Source organism: Macrobrachium rosenbergii, chromosome 20 (assembly GCF_040412425.1).
Source record: "Macrobrachium rosenbergii isolate ZJJX-2024 chromosome 20, ASM4041242v1, whole genome shotgun sequence".
In the NCBI taxonomy this organism is placed as follows: domain Eukaryota; kingdom Metazoa; phylum Arthropoda; class Malacostraca; order Decapoda; family Palaemonidae; genus Macrobrachium; species Macrobrachium rosenbergii.
Window position 1 is genome coordinate 41015207 of NC_089760.1, and position 19203 is coordinate 41034409.

Consider the following 19203-nt stretch of genomic DNA (forward strand, 5'->3'; position numbering starts at 1 on the left):
TACTTATTGGAATACTATTTCTACCTGTTTAATTGGTGATTTATGTTTTTCACAGTCTTGTTCGATAAATCTATTCTTTTTTTTTTTACAAGGAAAAAACCCGGTTCCCAAATGGGTAAAAATAAGCTAGAAAAACGAATATCCTATCTGGCGAGAAACATGATTACCAATTACCTTACTGTGTTAAGCCTTTATGGCCATGTATCCTAGCTTTTTTATTGTCGCAGGAAACAAATTGAGAAATACTAACATTAACTGCACTTTGATTTGAAGAGATGAATGTACTCTAAGACGTCCACTCCACAACTCGCACTCAAATGCGGCTCGTGTAAACAACGTTTTACACTTTTTTCATCATCATCCTTGAACCTAGGGGATTAAGAAGACTGATATGGATTTCTGGAAACGATGTACCCAACAGACACGTTATTTTAAATGTTCCTAGTTTCATATCTTCTGAATTCTTGGGGCAAATTATTGAATAGTCTGGGTGATAAATATATGAAGGTACTTTTTTTTCCATTAACTTCTAGGGGGCATTTGGCATCTTGACTCCTTTAGGCATTTTTTTTATTTCAAACTGATTATTTCATGTGGGTAACGATGTTGTGCTACAAATTAAGACCGTGTAAGTCTTCGTCTGTTTAAGAAAATATCAGTATTCTGAATGAATAAACTGCAATCAGCACAATTGTACAGTATAATCAATGTGCTATGTGAAAAGGAGATGAAACAACTGTATATTGTCGCCAATTTCATCATCGCTGGGTATAAAAGAACGAACAAGTAGATGTAACATCAAATATATGCTACATTAATTCATTAATCGAGTTTCTGTTAGACAAACGAAGTCTCTGTTATCGAGCTCAGCTTAGGCATAGGGTAAGGGGCCCATACTGGGTATAAGGCCGGCATAATGTAACACAAGGGAAAACTAATAAAAAATTGTCTTTCGATTTAATTCAACATGGTTAACTAATAATTACGGAAAAGCAGAAGCAGCACACAGACACTAAAAATAACAGGATAAAAAATCAACTGCTAGGAACGTTAATAATTTTTGCATCTTTTGCTTTATTCGTGCTCTTGCGCATATGTAGGCTACTGTGAACTGCGGGAAGTCACCCATATATTTCGGTTTCGTATCCATCATAGCGATTTACTGTGCGTCTGCATATACATTTTATTTTGATTTTTGCATTAACAGGTATTCAATGAAGCTCCTACAATAGGAATTTGAATAACACTGAAGACATTATTACTCGCCCCTCTGGTTCGGTAACCACCACTTTTCATTCAAAATGGGCTCCGTGTTTAGTACCAACCCATTGGGGATGAATGTAAAAACATAAACAGAAGACAGTAAATGTAAACATATAAACAAAAGACGTAAACATAAACAAAATGCAGTAAATAACCCGGTCGGCGACTGGCGGGAACCAGGCTGAGGTATAAAAATATAGTAGTCTTCAATTTTACCGATTTGTTCGTAACTAGTTTGGCTGACTTTCTTAAATAAACCACATTACTTCTTCCGTTAACAATATAGTAGTCCATCATACAATCATTTACAGTTAGTCAGTACTCATAGACTTCTCACTGTCTCAACTATATCTTTGTATTATATTGTCACTATTTAGATTATAGTTTTCACATTTCTTTGTTGGCTTAATAATGTACATTCTGTTTAATTACCGAGTACTGGCTATAACTATAAGGTGTACACAAAAGGTTACATAGTTTGTTGTATATGTATAAATTATGATAGTTGAATTTAGTCAGGCAGAGGAGCAGCATGGGCATTGCAGTCTCTCTCTCTCTCTCTCTCTCTCTCTCTCTCTCTCTCTCTCTCTCTCTCTGTGTGTGTGTGTGTGTGTGTGTGTGCAGATTATTCACGAGGGAGGTACCTTGGTTGATGCTTAACGTGGTGTAGAGTTCCCACCATCGAGCATTTTGAATAAATTTGCATAATCCAAGATGTAGGCCATGAAATCAACGAGACGACATAACTCGCTTTGTAACTGACCTAGAAGACTTGGACTTGGTATCTTTAACCATGCTTTCTTACTTAGGTTATGCTTGTACCATTACCTTTGCGTATACTTCGGTACATTTTCATTAAAGTATAACATTTAAAGTCAGCCGCCATTTATTTGGTTGTCTAAATTTGCTGTGTCGGTCTAGTTGATCAGGATTAATAGTACTCTATTAATCCTGTAGTTGATGATGCAACCACTCGTTCATGGGCGAGAGAACACCAGAATCATATTAGAATCAGCTGTTAATTGTGAGCGGTTTCCTGAAAACTTGAAACTGGTACACACTCACGACTCGTTGTGTATCAGTTTCAGAATGTATAATCTGACTCCATTTATAGTCATGTAAGTTGAAAATGACTATGCTTGATAGGCCATGATGCGTGAGAGTAGGCTAGAATTCCTGGGAAATTATTGTTTGTAGAAATACAAAGAAGAAAGAGAAAAGTTGAAACACTATTTTAACGCTAGGCTTACAATGGAAAGTGTGATATATAAATCAATATAAAATTCAGTCTCTAGAGAAAGCTGGGAGTGGACTCTAATGGAGATGAATGTTAGACCTAAGGCATTCAAACTCCCAGTGCTAAATATTTAATTCTTCCAATAATATTCTATAAGAATACAACGTGTTATCATTGGCATTAGAAAAGTATCAACGAATCTTATAAGTGTCTACGAATCTTAGAAGATTGCTTGTAAAACTTCGAAAGTGTCGACGAATCTTATAAAATTGTCTGTGAAATTTAGAAAGTGTCAACGAATCTTATAATATTTTCTGTGAAACTTAAAAAAGTGTCAATAAATCTTATAAACTGTCTGTGGATCTTAGAAAAGTGTCAGTGAATATAAGAAAACTGTAAGGAATTTTGGAAAAGTGTCAACGAATTTTGGGATTACTAGCAACCAGCAACGCCACGAATATGCTCCCATTGATTTACTTTGAAAATCAAAACTGCTGATAATGATTGATTAAACAATTAAATTGGTATTACAGATGCTGCAGAGTCTCGTCGTCGTTTGCAGTAGACATAGTGGTTTTGATACAATAAAATCTAGAAAGTTAAACATAATAATGGGTCTAGGATCATTTCAATGCATGGCAGCCGTAATCAGTACCGATTTTTTCCCCTGATTTTAGTAGCTGCTTATTTTCACGAAGCTCCATTAATTAATTTTGTACACAGGTCAAATGGAATGCGACACTCAAACTAACCATAAATCTTAATCACTGTCCCCTTTATGGTGAGCCGTTAAATAATTAATCTCCTAAAAGTGACACGAGGTGTGCAGTTACGGAGGTAAGATTTTTCTGTCGTTTGGTATAGGAAAAAAAGGGAATAATTTTCTACGCTGTTTTCCTTTGACCGAGGTCGCGTTCTTTACTTCACCAAGGTCATGCTATGAAGGGTACAGTGATAATGCCAAGGATAAAAATCAGCACACTTAATCTCATCTCGTTAGTGAATTGCTTTGGGGTGATTTGCAACCCCTCATGTTCATGCCGTTATGATTTTATAACTGTCACTTCACTTAGTCTAATGTCATTGCATAAAATTACCACACTTTTTCCTCGTTTTATGTAATGAATAGCAACCTGTCCTTGGTTTGCTTTTACATCACAACCCTTGAAAGAACTCCAGCGTAAAGAGGCTTTTGCAAATGACAATAGACCATTGATCACCTATTCTCTAGATCCTGCATAGTAACACCACCGGCAACAGCATCAATAGCCTAGTAGTAGGATTAGTTGTGGTAACCAAAACTGGACAGTCATTTCTAACAAACTGCCACAGTTTGATGTGACTGATGACGCTATTATATATGGTCGATCGTTGATAAAATTTTTTTTTTCAACTATATTCTATGTACATAATAAACTTTCACAGTTATATTTTTCTGAAAAATATAACTTTGCCCGTCCGTCCGCACTTTTTCCTGTCCGCACTTTTTTTGTCCGTCTCTAGATCTTAAAAACTACTGAGGCTAGAGGACTGCGAATTGGTATGTTGATCATCCACCCTCCAGTCATCAAACATACCTAATTGCAGCCCTCTAGCCCCAGTAGTTTTTATTTTACTTAAGGTTAAATTTAGCCATAATCGTGCTTCTGGCAACGATATAAGACAGGCCACCACGGCCGGTTGAGAGTTCCATGGGCCGCGGCTCATACATCATTATATCGAGATCACCGGAAGATAGGTCTATTTTCGGTGGCCTTGATTATACGATGTACAGAAAACTCGATTGCACCGAAGAAACTTCGGCGCAATTTTTACTTGTTTGTTCTTTTACGAATCACTAATTTAAAGCTTTGCTTGTTAGCAAAGGGATAGTAGCAGCCACTGTTCAATGCAATCCGTGAACTACTACTTTCCACTGAGAAAATATGGGAAGAAGTAGCCTAATGGGTGTTGCGAGTCTCTCTGATATAGAGAGGATCTTTCATTTTTACCTCAGTGGAATGATGACTGAAACAATACCTGAAGAAATGGGTCAGAGAGCAACCAAGCGGCATAGAGAGAACAGGTTTTTTTCTCTGAGTTTTCTGTATTTCATTTAATTTTTTTGAATGACCCCCAGTTCTCTCTATTATATTCAAGAAGGATATTATAGGAAATATGTGCAAAGTAAGGAGAAAGGGAGTGGTAAAAATATGTGGGGATAATGTGAAGTAGAATATGCAATGAAAAGAAATTCAAAGAAGTAAATGTAATGAAAAAATGCTATATCCTAAATAACCTGAAGGATCTTAGAACACAGAACATAATTGAAGGGAAGCTGCCAGGAGGGACTGTAGCCTCATGCAGATGGACTGAGCACGCTTGTTCAGTGTTGATGACAAAAGAGACGTCATATAACAGGTGGGAGTGGTCAAGCAGTCTTTTTAAAATGATCTAGTCCTACATGAAGTTCAGGGGCATGGTACATCATGTTCTTGATAGTAAGAAGCAGAAGGATACCTAAAAAATGCTAGATCGACGGAGTGGAGAGGTTTTAGAACCAAGCCTTCAGGGTAACAGAATGCATGCACGTTGGAGATCTACTGTATATCACAGGATATGAAAAGGGGTAGACGTATTACTCATGAGTCTTCTGTGCAGATGCATATACCAGTTGTGAGCACGTGAGTGTTATACAACATCCTTAATCTAGCCGTTTGGAAACGAATGTGGCATTGATTGTCTTTTTTTCAAGGTATCTTTCCATGAAAGAAGCCTTTTATTATGCAAACAAATAAAAATCTGTTCCTAGTTTCAGCTCCGTGTTCGTAAATTTTTTTTTCCACCCGGGAATTTTTCATCGTGAGACACAGTATATAGTTGGTGCACTCAGCAAATATGAATAGAAGTTGCATAAACATATGCACTGACAAACATACATACATGCACGCATGTGGAATGCCGTACCAATGCCTGCGACTGTCAACATGATCGGTCTAAGTTTACTCTTATTTGCTTGCGTGCAGTAGTACGACTTTATCGATATTATATAACGATAAATTGCATAGATAAATTATGTCATCTGGACAACATATCAGAGGCGTGAAGTTTCATAAATCAAAGTAGCGTTTATGAGCGTGGTGCATCAGACTCACATGTTAAGCGAGTTGCCGATCAGCTGTTTACATATACGTTACCATGACAACCACGAACTGTTTTCATGTGTCAAATGTTACTCCGCGCCGGTAATTTACAAGGTTTAACAAGATGAATAGTGGAGTTTTCTTTTGGGAAAATATATTTTAATCTGATATAAATAATAATAATGGGAATTTAAAACGATCTGAAGGTATATTGTAAGATAAAACACGAACCGTTCGAGAACTAGTTTATGAGCGTGGCCATGACGTACGGCGTTGAAGTCGAGTGTGACTGGTAGGGGAGACTCACTCAGTGTATTAGTAGCATTGGTGTAGGTTCGACGTATGGCGGGCTTTCTGTGTCACTGAACTGGATGTGTGTGTGGTGTTGGAATCACTTTACCTGAATCTTAGATCCGAAATGGGGGATAAAGAAGGCATTACGGAAGTAGATCCCCACATCAGTAAGAAATACGAAATAAGGCGCCGGATCGGGAAAGGGGTGAGAATATAATTTTTTCTTGAGTAGTTTTGTCGAGTCTCTTAGACCAGGCTATTGCCTTCAGCGCTTTTTTGTCCGAAGGTTTAATATTTTTCCTCTATTATAGGTTCCTTTTTTATTCCATTGTTTTACAAGGAAAGGGAAAGTACCGTATAAAGCCTTGCGTATTCGTAAGTTTAATCTTAAGAAAGGAATCCCTTAATCTTACCGAGGTTCAACACAGCTTACCTGAAATTAGCACATTTGCATGGCCGACAGAGTATAGATTTTTTCCTACAAGTAATTTTACCTTAAAATGTCACTTAGTACAAATTTGAAATACTCTAGCATCACAGATAAATATTTCCATGTTGGTATGCAGATACTTAGACTGTCAACTATTTGATTATGAAAATACGTGAGGCAGGTCACATTTCGGTTCATAATTTTAGATGTCAAGGTTTGATAGTTTTTCACCCAAGGATTAAAGGAACGAACAATTCTTAATACTGTATTTTATAAATTATTTTACTGTGATTTTATGTTCAAGCAACACCGTGTTTCCCTGTGCAGAGGTGAGGGATTTGCAAGTGTCGGTGTGGGCATGGGCATTCGCTCCTAGTATTGCATGGTAACAACCTGTTTTGACAAAGCGGCTGGCGTGCCCTGGGCATCTTTCTCAGTCTCGTACTCTGCCTCCTCCATCTCCTCCTCCTTCCTCATGCCCCTTTCCTATTGCAGCTATCCACATTTACTTGTTATAAACTCCAACACGTACAGTCAAGCGTAGACTTGAGTTTCGTCATGTGCCATTTGACAGGTATATGTTTACACAGGTTTTGATTTAACGCCAAATACTTTTCTCCATTGTAATGATTAGACAACATTGCAACAGTGTATCACTGTGGAGAGGTCTGGAATCTCTTCAGTCCAGACAAGCCCACACCTTTAACAAGTTACCCAAGTTTTTAGCTTATTCCCATTTTAATAACAATTTTGTGAATGTATATTCTTGTGGCCACTGACTCAGCCATGATTTTACCCTTTGTAATAATCTGAAGCCATATGAAAAGGCACTTAGCTAATAATTACGCCGGCAAGAGATGGTTTAACGACGCTGAAACTCATTTCGAGTTGCATAAGACGAAGGTTTTAAGTGGACATTTGTGGTAAATACTGCACATGTCTTCTTAGTCTCCCTGTCTCTATCAAGTTTATGTAAGCTTATTGAATATTTAACGGAATGCGAGGTGTCCGAGACTGCCTAGTCTTTGTTGACTAAAATAGTTATGACTGATGCAGACTGATTGACCTATAGAGAGTGGCATTTCAAATGTCACTCTGGCTAGACCTTTGGATCACAGTAAATATTTACGTGGTCGTGTACAGACTCGGCTGCGTAAATATTTTTACAAGTGTTAACAGTTTATGACGTAGCATTTTTTAAAATTTACAATGCTATGTGAATGGTTGTTAAGTTACGCTCTTGGAGTAAACGTTAACAAGGCATTTACTTGTAGAGCCGGCTTTTTGTTGAAAAAACGAGCCCTTAAATACTAGATACCTGTGGTTTTACGTAGATGCTTGAAAAAGGATGAGATTTGTGACGCATGGCCGAAGTTCGACGTTAGGCCATAGCGTCAGAGACATCCTATTCCTGGACTATTTCCGTGATAAAATCAGACCTGATGAATATCTTTCAGGATATTCGTGCTCGTAAATTGCTGTACGAATCAATGTATTACGTGAAGCTGGGAGTTTTAAAAGTACGAAGAGAATTGAAATCTGTTCTTATATAAGATAATGTAATGTAGGCTAATGTGGTTAGTGTATTTTTCACAGCACCGTGTTTGACTTGCAGGCGACCATATAGCAGTTTAACCGAACTGTATAACGATAACGACCCGGCCGGTTCTTCAGCGAAATGATTCCTCAGGCGCACTGCTCTATTGTTTGACTTCGCCGGGAGAAACTGCCTCCTGCGTGATTGGGCGTTGTTGGGTACGGAAACTCAAGCAAAACTTGCCAGCAGCGATACCCCCGTGATAAATGGCGGGTTGGGGGAAGGGTATAAGCATCGGTGCGTGTAATTAATCACGATTTGGCCATTTCACACTTGCGGCGCACTTGTATACGAATGATCTACGTTTTCATTTCGCCCGAGGTCTGAAGTTTTCGTGTTTCGTTGCTCATTCTCACTTCGTTTTTCTTTCCTTTGTGAATGCCTGGCAGGCGCGCAGCTCAGAGAAAGCAATTGCGTTGCTTGCAATGTGTTTGTGTATCAGAGACTGCTCACGAGTTATGACTTCGTATAACGTGTTCTTTGATTGTATGTGTTAATGGAATAAGGGAGCGCCGGTTCAATTTTGGTTGCAGTAATTCCGTTGCATTTTGATGTACATTTTTAATGCTAGTATATTGTAACGACATTATAGCTGTTTGATGTGCTGTACATTGAAATCATAATTGAAGCGACTTGGACTTGAATAGTAGTATTATATAGGCATATGTTAAAAATTTTTTTTGATTGAAATGATCAGAGATTTCGCCGCTGGATTTTTCTCTACCGGTAGTGGTCAGTAGACCGACCCAGAGCCTTTGCTCTTTCATTATACTCACCCAGAGCCGTCTGCGTTTTCATTATACCTTTTCAGAGCCCACTGCTTTTACCCTGCTGCATTCCAAGATCCATTGTTTGTCCTGTTTGAGCGGAATGCCGAAGATCCACAATGGACATTCCGTTTTCATAATGGTTTCATTCGCACGCATAAATGTTTGTGTTTTTCATTTGGAATTCCTTACAGGATTTATTTGTGGACCTAGAAAGATGTGTTTGGCAGTACATCATACACCTGTTTACATACATATACGCAGTAAAGAAACTTTTGTACAATGGAGCCACGGTGGGGAACTATTTCCGTCTCATTTCCACTTAACCTGACTTTGCTGTGGTTTTGTATCCTACATCCTGTCAAGGATGACATGTATCCTGTTTCCCTTTCTCCTGATTTTTTTTTCTTTTTGCATCAGTGGTTACTTTGTTGGTTTTGTTTCATGGTTATAAAATTTGGCAACAACTGTTATGGATTCCTCACTTTCTCGAGACGTGTAGGAATATTGCACGTTAAATTTATGTTCAGTAGGATTTTTCCTTTATTTCTTCTCGCTGACAGGGCGTTTCACCTGTCGTTTTGTTTTTGCATCAGTCATTTTCTGCGAGATGGAGAAACAGGATCGAATAGCAAGAGGTCTAGCGTTACATGGAACTTGAAACATCACTCCAGCACAAACACGATGCTTTTTGCAGGCTTTATTTGCTCTTGACTAAGCCTAGTTCTTCTTCTTTGGCGCATGGCAACGTCCTTTGCAGCGAAGGAAGTTTTGGCAGTCTTCAAATTAGGGGTTTATTCACAGCATGGGTCCTCGTTTTTGCCTGACACAAGACACACGAAAGTTATTGTTCATTTAGTTATGCTGAAGAGCGAAAGTCGCTCTCTCTCTCTCTCTCTCTCTCTCTCTCTCTCTCTCTCTCTCTCTCTCTCTCTCTCTCTCTCTCTCTCTCTCTCTCTCTCTCGTCGTATATGTGTCACGTTTCAAATTTAGATTCTAAATATAGCGTATGATAATGCTCTGAGCGGTGTCATTCGATTCTTCACCAATTACTTTCGGAAGGCTTTCGTAGAAGTAATTTAATTTTCAAGTATTTTGATTAACGTATATTGTGCCATTACAACGGTCCAGTTTTATCTTCACGAACGTATTCAGCCGTCGAAAATAATTTTTACTTAATTTCGTTTGTATATACCCAGCTCCACATAGAACGTGGAAAATGCAACCACCAAACCCATTTAAACAGACTTAGGTCCTCGTAGACTGAACTTGTAGAATAATGATTTTAATATACAAGTCCTGATAGACTCAACTTCTCGCAGTCACCGAACTATACATCATGATAACCACAATGGTCCTTTAACTTTAGATTTCCCTTTCCGGGCTTCTAGAGTTTTATTGAAAATTGTGTTCCAGAGTAATCTGGAAGTTGAGGCCATTGTAACTATTTGAGTGGAATGGAATGTAGAGTTTATGCTAAAGGCCAAGCACTGAGACCTATGGGTTCATTCAGCTCTGGAAAGGAAATTGAAAGTAGGTAAGTTTGAAAGTTGTAACAGGAGGAAAACCTCGCATTTGCACTATGAAATAATTGTTAGGAGAGGGTGGATAGCATGATGGAAGAAAGATATGAATGGAGGTACAGTAAAAGGAGTAAAAGGGGTTGCAGCTAGGTGCCGAAGGAACGCTGCAAAGAACCTTTAGTAATGCTTACAGTGCACCCCGTGAGGTGAACTGACGGCACTACCTTTCTACGGGGACCATTATAACTATTACCATGCATAGCCTAATTCTGAGGAACGGGACCATAGATTTATCGCAAGTCGGTCTGTCAAGGAGAAAGACGTTTCGTTACCATGGTAACGAATGCTTTTAAAGTCAGGGTGTCTTACTCGGGAGTGCCGTAGGTCCTTGACCTGTTTTCTAATAGGTATGGTTTCGAATCCCTCGTACTCGCGGTTTCAAGGGTTTCAGTACAAAGCGTTGCCAAAGCTACTTAATTCGAAGACTAACGAGGTCGTTGCTTTTAGTACAAGTATTTTAAGTATATTGCGTAGTAATTTAGAAGTAAAAACAAGAATTATGAAAGTTCATTTGCCATTAACTGGTCTAGTGTTTCTTCAAAGCAAAACGTGTGATGCACCTTCCAGAAAAGTATGTAGGCCTACACGCGATAATTGCACTACTAAGTGTACTGTACTATTGTATTCAGAGTAGAAAAGCAGAGCAGATCGACTACTACCCCTATTCACACGAGCATAATTAGCACCATATGAGATTGTTGAGTGCGTAAGCTCATATCGCGCATGCGTCATGGGGTTACTGTAGATCGTAGCTCTGTTTTGACCGTCGCGAATCTTTTCTCATACAGATTTTAATTTTCATTTTTACAGGAACCTGCTTCATTGTGTGTTATAGGCTTTACTTTTGTATTTGACGTCAGTCCTCGATCTGTGGTAAATCTTAAGCAGTTGTGGTTATTAATAGATTTTGTTTATTTATTTATTTATTTTGTATTTAGGCGGTAATTCAGGTATGTTTGATTCTGATACTTTTACATGTCAGGCTGTTATCCTCATTTGTATCACCACTGAGGCCTGAAAGCTCAGGGTAGCGATAGGAGCCATTTCTCTCTCTCTCTCTCTCTCTCTCTCTCTCTCTCTCTCTCTCTCTCTCTCTCTCTCTCTCTCTCTCTCTCTTTTAATGGAGCCCATCAGTGTATTGGTACATCAAATAAATATCTTAGACAGTTATGCGAGTTCGTTAAACGTACTCAAATTGACAGTACTTGATAAAATCCGAGCGAGTTCATATAGATGGTTTGCACTGGTTTGTGATCTTCGTATAGACTGTGTAGGGGCGTCTGTGTACAGATACATTGGGTTTACAATATGTCTCCCAGATTTATGTTTGTACTGTATATGCGCTAAATGAATAAGCCAACACAATTATACGTTTATTTTAGCAGTAATAGATAAGATTGAGATGATTTTAGACTAAAATGCATGATAAGGAACGTAAATGTGAAGCAATTAATATATTGTAACAAAGTAATATGTGAAAGTTGTAAAAGCATTGTAAAACACGTAAAAATAAATAAAAATTTTTTTGTAAAAAAATCAGAATAATATTTTTTCCCGAATGTGATTGTAGCCTAAATCATTCTGAAACCGAACTTGGAGAGAGAGAGAGAGAGAGAGAGAGAGAGAGAGAGAGAGAGAGAGTCTATTGAATGCACTAAGTAAATATATAATGTTTTCTTTTAATTGCAACCGTTCCGTAGTTCGCGTGAAGGCGTTCACGATTACGCAGAAATAGGAATATTTTGTCATCAATTTATACAGGTGTACGTGAAATCTATAATTATTACAGGTGTAATGGCGTGATATTGCCAAATGAGTTTAAGCCGTTTTTCTGCTTGACGAATAAAACCATAATAGTTGGCTTGTGAAAACCATTAGATTTAGAAATCGATGTAAGTCACGTTATTCGCACTTTTACTCTCACTTTTCTGTCGTAAATCATTAATTACGTAATGCAAGTTACTTTTTTTTGTTTCATTTTATTCGTGGTGTGTTAGTCTGCCTTGGGGACGTAGTTTGTTACTTGCGACCAGGTGTGGTTTTATATTTTGGTGAATTAGTGATGTATTAAGGTTAAGTTTAAGTAAACCTCTCTCTCTCTCTCTCTCTCTCTCTCTCTCTCTCTCTCTCTCTCTCTCTCTCTCTCTATTGTATGTGTGTATGTATTATATATATATATATATATATATATATATATATATATATATATATATATATATATATATATATAGATATAGAGAGAGAGAGAGAGAGAGAGAGAGAGAGAGAGAGAGAGAGAGAGAGAGAGAGAGAGGAGTTTACTTTAAATGAACCTTAGGACATCACTAATGTAATGCCCTATAAGTCTGTCTTTTTCACATAATTATATTTTCATAATTTAATAGTCAATACATTAGACAACCGAGACTTAATGTATAAAGTCCGCATGTGCGTGTTGATTTTATCAGTTTTCTGGCCCAGAACGTATACCATGACAATTAGGACCGCTAATCCTCGTCAGCGTATTCTGGATTAGGCTGTGCAAGAGTAACCAGATGGAAAATTAAGTCGGGACGCCTCCGTGTGAAAATCTAGGCTTCAGGTAGATGGTTCGCCGTCGAAGACGACTCCTCGTTCGTTGAGCCGCCGTTCGGTGGTCGATAGCCTTCCCCCCCCTTTTTTTTTTATCCTGATGTTGACGAATGATTTAATCGTTAGAGCCAGGAAATGGTCGATCCCTCGGCCAGCGGCAGCCAGTTCGGAACAGATTACAGCTGTTCGCTATGTGAGAGACTTTGCCGTCATGTGTTGTTGACGTGATGCGAAATGACCGAGGTTTGTTTATTTATTTTTTATTTTGTACTTCAGTCCTAAGTTTTCCGGTTTTAGTTTTTTAGTTTTTGATCAAGTGAATATTTGAGTCTCGTAACAGTTTTATGTAAAACCGTTTACTGTCCCGGGCATATCGTAATGAAACTGGATTTTTGCAGGCCTATCTTTTTCATAGGCCTACGTACGATCGGCCGCTAAGGTTTAAAATTCTTTCCTTTCCCCTGGCCTTACCTTTAGAACCGCGAAAAAAGAGGTCCTTGTGTAGAGAGAGGGAAAGGTCAAGTTCATACTTTACAGGAAAAACTGACTAGAAATTTGCCACCGTCAGGGACATACTGTTTCCCAAGCACACCCTGTTTGCAGATGTTTTTCTTTCTTTATTGCTTACACTAAACCTTGCATTTTTCCTCTGCCTTATATTTAACTTCTCGGGATACCTTAACATTTTCTGTTTTACTGCTTTGATTTATTCCTCCTGCTACAAAATTTGGAAAGAAAATATCTTTTGATTTTCTGAATCCTACTCGGAGGACAACCATGTCAAGGTGAACTCACCCTCAATCCACAATTTCTTTGCCAGGACCCTCCCGTGTCATTGGCTTTGGCCTATGTTGGTCTCGGTGTCATGAGCATGCAGATTCTACAGGATGTTGTCTTTTCGTGGTCTCCTGGTTGTACCTGTTGGTCTGCATTCTTCCACCGTATCCCTCTGTGGTTTAGTCTGAAAATTTACTCTTTGTATTTATACCCATCATTGTTTCGTTTCTTTAATTAGCCTAATGGAGCCTCAGTTTGTGTTTATGTCGGAAGCATAACCAAGACCTGATAGTTTACTTTGATAACGTTGAATAAGCTTGAGTGTGATGCCCTAAAGGTCAGGAAGGTGTTCATTATTTGGTAGCAGTGGTTTCCTTTGAAAGATAAGATCTATATGACGTAAACTCGGACATCTGTTGTTTTTACAGTATTGCCAGTCATCCATTGTCAGAGCACCATACTTACGTTTGCCTTAACATTACAGTATTGCCAGGCAATCTGTGACCCCCTTCATGGCTCTTTAGATTTCGTTGGCAACACTTTCTTATTGTTCTTGTGAGATAGGGATGACGGCTTTGGGTGTCCCTTAGACCTAACTGTCGAGTCATCACCAACCACTGCCTGGTTCTCCCTGGTCCTAGCTTGGGTAGAGAGGGCCCCTGGGCGCTGATCACATGTGCGTATGTTCGGGCTCTAGGACTTCGTGCGACTGCGCAGTGAGCAGTGACGTAACCCTTACCTTGCCAGTCTCAAGCGAGCTTTTAAAACCTTTAAACAAGAGACCTGATGGCAAAGTCAAGCCTCCATGCACTCACAGTGGCTTAGGCTAGTCAAGAGGTCATTTGTGACGGTGAAAATTTTATGGTTTGTTTTTATTGTGATTGTCAATGCAACCTTAAGCAGTTAAGGTCAGCAAATCGTTGTGTAGGCCTATCTTGGTAGGTGGAAATTTAAATTCATTGGTTTTTTGCATTTAGTACAAACCAACTTATAGTATTCTACACGATAACGGGAGAACCTTAATTCCAGGGTTGTTGTCCAGATTAACCCAGAGAAACATATTTGTTTCATTTTGACAGAGTGTTATTTACTGGCATGTGTACAATATTTCATTATTCAATTACTTTTATCAGAGTGTTGTCCATATTATTAGGTAGTGATTGAAAGTGAAGTCTTCAGTTAGCTTGAAATGGATTTCTGGTACAATATTCCTTTCTCTGTGTGACTAATTTATTGAAAATTGACGATATTAAAACTCTCTCTCTCTCTCTCTCTCTCTCTCTCTCTCTCTCTCTCTCTCTCTCTCTCTCTCTCTCTCTCTCTCAAACTCAGTATTTGTTTTGCAAAACATACCGTTTTTCAATAGTTTTACCTTTCTTTCGCAATGACAGATTAATTCTGCGTTTAAGCCTACTGCGTTTGACCGTAATTTTCCTTTTCAGCTATTTGTCGATCGTGGAAGATTCGAAGTGCGTGTTTAAAGGTCGGTGGTAGTTTGTGGGATGACCTGAATGACGGAAATTACAGAAACCATTTGCTTATTTTGGACCTCTTATTTTCCCCATTCAATGTTTTTTTCCTCTTCACTATTTTTACTTGTCTATTTTTAGAGGTCCAGTCCTGGGATTTTTTTTCCTTATGTTTGGAAGCCAAGCTTTTCTCTCGAATGACCTTCATTTTTTTAAGGTTAATTACAATTCCAGGTACTAATTACCTTGCCCACCTCAGGAACAGTGACACATTTTAGCAACAACAGTTTGGAATGCTGGTTTAAACAACGCATCGCCTCAAAGGGCCAGTTATGAACATTGTCATAATTAAAAAAAATACTCATTGTTGCATGATTCTTGAAGTGGTGAAACAAATCCTCAGTTAGGCTATGTAAGGGTACAAATATTTTAACAAATAAAGCTCTCTGTTTAGCTTTATTTCTAAATATATTTGTACCCATACATACAGTAACTGCGGATTTGTTTCTCCAAAATTGTCATCATTGCAGTCAACTGGCCTCTTATTTGTTACAGTTTGACACAGAAATCATCCTTGACGTAATTTCGCCACAACAATTATGTATTTCAGTCTGTATTTCCAAATGCTTCATTGCCATGAAATTTAGATTTAGGATATTCTTATTTTGGTTTGGGACAGAAATGTAATTCGAAGAACATTTAACTACAAAAATTATGTATTTCAGTCTAATACCAAGTGTTTCTTTACCATGATAATTAGAATTAGAATACTATTGTATTTACAGTTTAGTACAGAAATGGTCTTGTGGTAATTTCGCTACAAAAATTATGTATTTCGCTGTATTTCCAAACGTTTCACTGCCACGAGCACTAGATAATTCACGGCCTTTACAAAACACGCGCCCAGTTTGTGACCTTTGGTTCGTAAATGCTCCTTAAACTTACAAAAAAAAAAAAAAAAAAAAAAAAAAAAAAAAAATATATATATATATATATATATATATATATATATATATATATATATATATATATATATATATATATATATATATCGATTACCGCCACCTAAGACGTTTCCGTGCTAAATCTGCACATTTGGTCCCGTGGCTTTTCTTTGATTTTGCCATTTATCGGAGTTCACATTTCGTGTGAGTAATTTGGTTCAAAGGCCGGCGGTTCCTTTGATGTAAGTTTTAGTATTTTTTTTTTATTTTACGATCTTTGTCTGATTTTTTTTTTTTTTATGGGAGATTTTGAATTACGAATGAATTGTGATGCATGGCTGTCGGTGTTTGTTGTTCTTAAAAGAAAATTTGATTTTATTTATATTATGAGGAATATTTATAAGACACTTCTGTTTTATATTATTATTATTGTAAGAAACGTTAATTTTAATATAAAGGTTTATTTATTTATTTATTTATTTATTTATTTATTATTATTATTATTATTATTATTATTATTATTATGATTATTATTATAAACGTTTAATTTATTATTATTTTAAACGCGTATTTTAAAAGCGAACGCACAAAAATGGGAGTATTGGAAATAATATTTACTTTTAAAAACTAAAACCTGACTGTATTAGTAAAGCAAGCGGAGGGTGTCTATAATGTGCTTTAGCAAGTACAAAAGGTTGTTCCCAGTGTCTTTGCTCTCCCTCTTTATTACGTTCATATGTGTTCAGCCTACCTTTAGGTCTCACTTTATTTTCCCGTCCTCTTTCCATAGGCTAATGTCCTTCTCTTTTTTCCATCTTACATTCCACCCTCTTCTGATAATTGTTTCATAGTGCAGTTGCGCGGTCCCCCCCCTCAAAGTTACACCTTTAAAACCTTTTTACTGTTTCTCTTCAGTGCTTGAATGACGTCATGGATACCAGCGCTTGGCCTTTAGGCTAAATTTTATATTCCATTCCAAAGTGTCCTTCAGGACTGCTGTTAGACAGTGGCAGTAGGTTCCCTGATCTAGCTGTCGGCATTTGCATAAAAAAATCGAAGTGTTTTTGAGACAGTATTTGTATGAAAAAATTCGACTGTTTTGAGACAGTATTTGTATAAAAAAATTCAGCTGTTTTGAGACAGTATTTGTTTGAAAAATTCAGCTGTTTTGAGACAATATTTGTATAAAAAAATTCAGCTATTTTGAGACAGTATTTGTATAAAAAAAATCAGCTATTTTGAGACCGTAATTGTATAAAAAAAAAATTCAGCTATTTAGAGACAGTATTTGTATAAAAAAATTCAGGTGTTTTGAGACAATATTTGTATGAAAAAGTTCAGCTGTTTTGAGACAGTATTTGTATAAAAAAAATTCAGCTGTCTTGAGACAGTATTTGTATAAAAAATTCAGCTATTTTGAGACAGTATTTGTATAAAAAAAATTCAGCTGTTTTGAGACAATATTTGTATGAAAAAATTCAGCTGTTTTGAGACAGGATTTGTATAAAAAAAATTCAGCTGTTTTGAGACAGTATTTGTATGAGAAAATTCAGCTGTCTTGAGACAGTTTTTGTATGAAAAATCCAACTGTTTTTGAGACAGTATATGTATAAAAAAATTCAGCTGTTGTGAGACAGTATTTATATGAAAAAATCCAACTGTTTTTGAGACAGTATATGTATGCGCTCAGCCCACAAATCTAAAAATACAACAACAGTACAATGATTTATATGCGCCTTGCATGGTGGCATCTGTCAGTAATTTTGTGGAAGCTTAAGTCACAAACAGCACGATAGATCCTAAATTTGAAGCACATGAGGGGTGAAAAAATCTTATCGATACTGCCGCCACGTGGTGGGCATACGTTACGTTACGTTCTCCGCGATTGGCAAGTCATGTGTACCACACTAGGGGAGTTGACTTTGAAATGTCACGTAACGTCTTGATTTGGAGAGAGATGTTTATCGTCCATGTTTTTTTAGGGGGCTTCTTATATCGCTCCTCCATAGATAGCCTGTAAGTCATTAGCTTTTTTTGATTTTCCTTATTCTTGAAGCTGTTTTTCCTTTGTTTCTTATCTGTTACGTACAATTCTGGTCAGAGCAGCTTTTTTGAATTTTGTTGTAAAATGTGAATTTGTTAATGGAAGGGATGAGGTTTTCCTTGCAATATATATATTTCTTTTAAAGGGTCGTAGATTATTAAAATTCTCATGTGGATGATGATCAGTTAGTGTTTTCCCTCATTTTTGAACAGCAGGTTTCGCGGAGTTTTGAAAGATAATATATATATATATATATATATATATCTATATCTATATATATGTGTGTATATATACACACACATTTATACATATATATATAGACAGATCTGGATATGCGCTTCTCGGGTTTTAGAGGACGAGAAAGCATAGTTTCGCTAGGTGATTTAAATGCACATGTAAGTGACACAGGGAGAGATCGCATCGTTTCCACGCACAGAATTCAGATTAGTCTCCACGGTTATTTACTAGTAAGGATTAAATGTATGAGCAAATTGAGAGATGTAACAGTTGAAGTAGAAATGAATGTAGATGCTGGTGCCCATATGATCCCAGCTGACCCTATCACGTACTATTCTAGAACACTGGGGTTGTACGAAAGACCTATCCAAGTCATCTCTACATCTCCCTTTGATATAAACTCATCTGTATAAGGAACATCCGTAAACTGTGTGTATCTGAATTGGAGAGAGAGATTTATGCATAATCTGAAATGGGTTGATATGAAATAATACCTCCAATTCTACTATAGAGCGTTGGAATGTGCATGCTCAAAATTGCTAACACGTATTTTCAGTAGCACAGGTGTTTTGTATATATGTATGATGATTATGATCACATCTGATACGTGATTCATATATAGACACCACTGGGAAGAAATAAAAACGGTTGTACACCCTGACTGGCGTCGGCTTTTTTTTTTTTTTTTTATTTGCTAAGCCGTCTTCAGTGGACTGATACAACGTGATAAGTTTAATTTCTACCACTTTGTGTCAGTCCATTGAAGATGGCTTAACAGTTATATACAAGCCGATACCGGTCAGGATTTATAACCGTTTTTCATTTCTTCTCAGTGGTGTTAAGTATATATAAAACATAAAATTCACAT

At 37.3% G+C, this 19203-nt stretch overlaps 1 protein-coding gene and 1 long non-coding RNA gene across 2 annotated transcripts in view; one reads left to right on the forward strand and one right to left on the reverse strand.

Moving 5' to 3' along the window:
* LOC136849309 (uncharacterized) overlaps positions 1 to 388 on the reverse strand; it is a 153695-nt gene extending 153307 nt beyond the window's left edge. Inside the window, exon 1 of the long non-coding RNA XR_010856287.1 lies at positions 251 to 388. This is a non-coding gene — a long non-coding RNA (uncharacterized lncRNA). The remainder of the gene's footprint in view (positions 1 to 250) is intronic.
* Positions 389 to 5927: 5539 nt separating this feature from the next.
* Erk7 (Extracellularly regulated kinase 7) overlaps positions 5928 to 19203 on the forward strand; it is a 208155-nt gene continuing 194879 nt past the window's right edge. Inside the window, exon 1 of the mRNA XM_067122654.1 lies at positions 5928 to 6121. Coding sequence (XP_066978755.1) covers positions 6041 to 6121 — 81 coding nt within the window. The 5' untranslated portion in view covers positions 5928 to 6040. The remainder of the gene's footprint in view (positions 6122 to 19203) is intronic.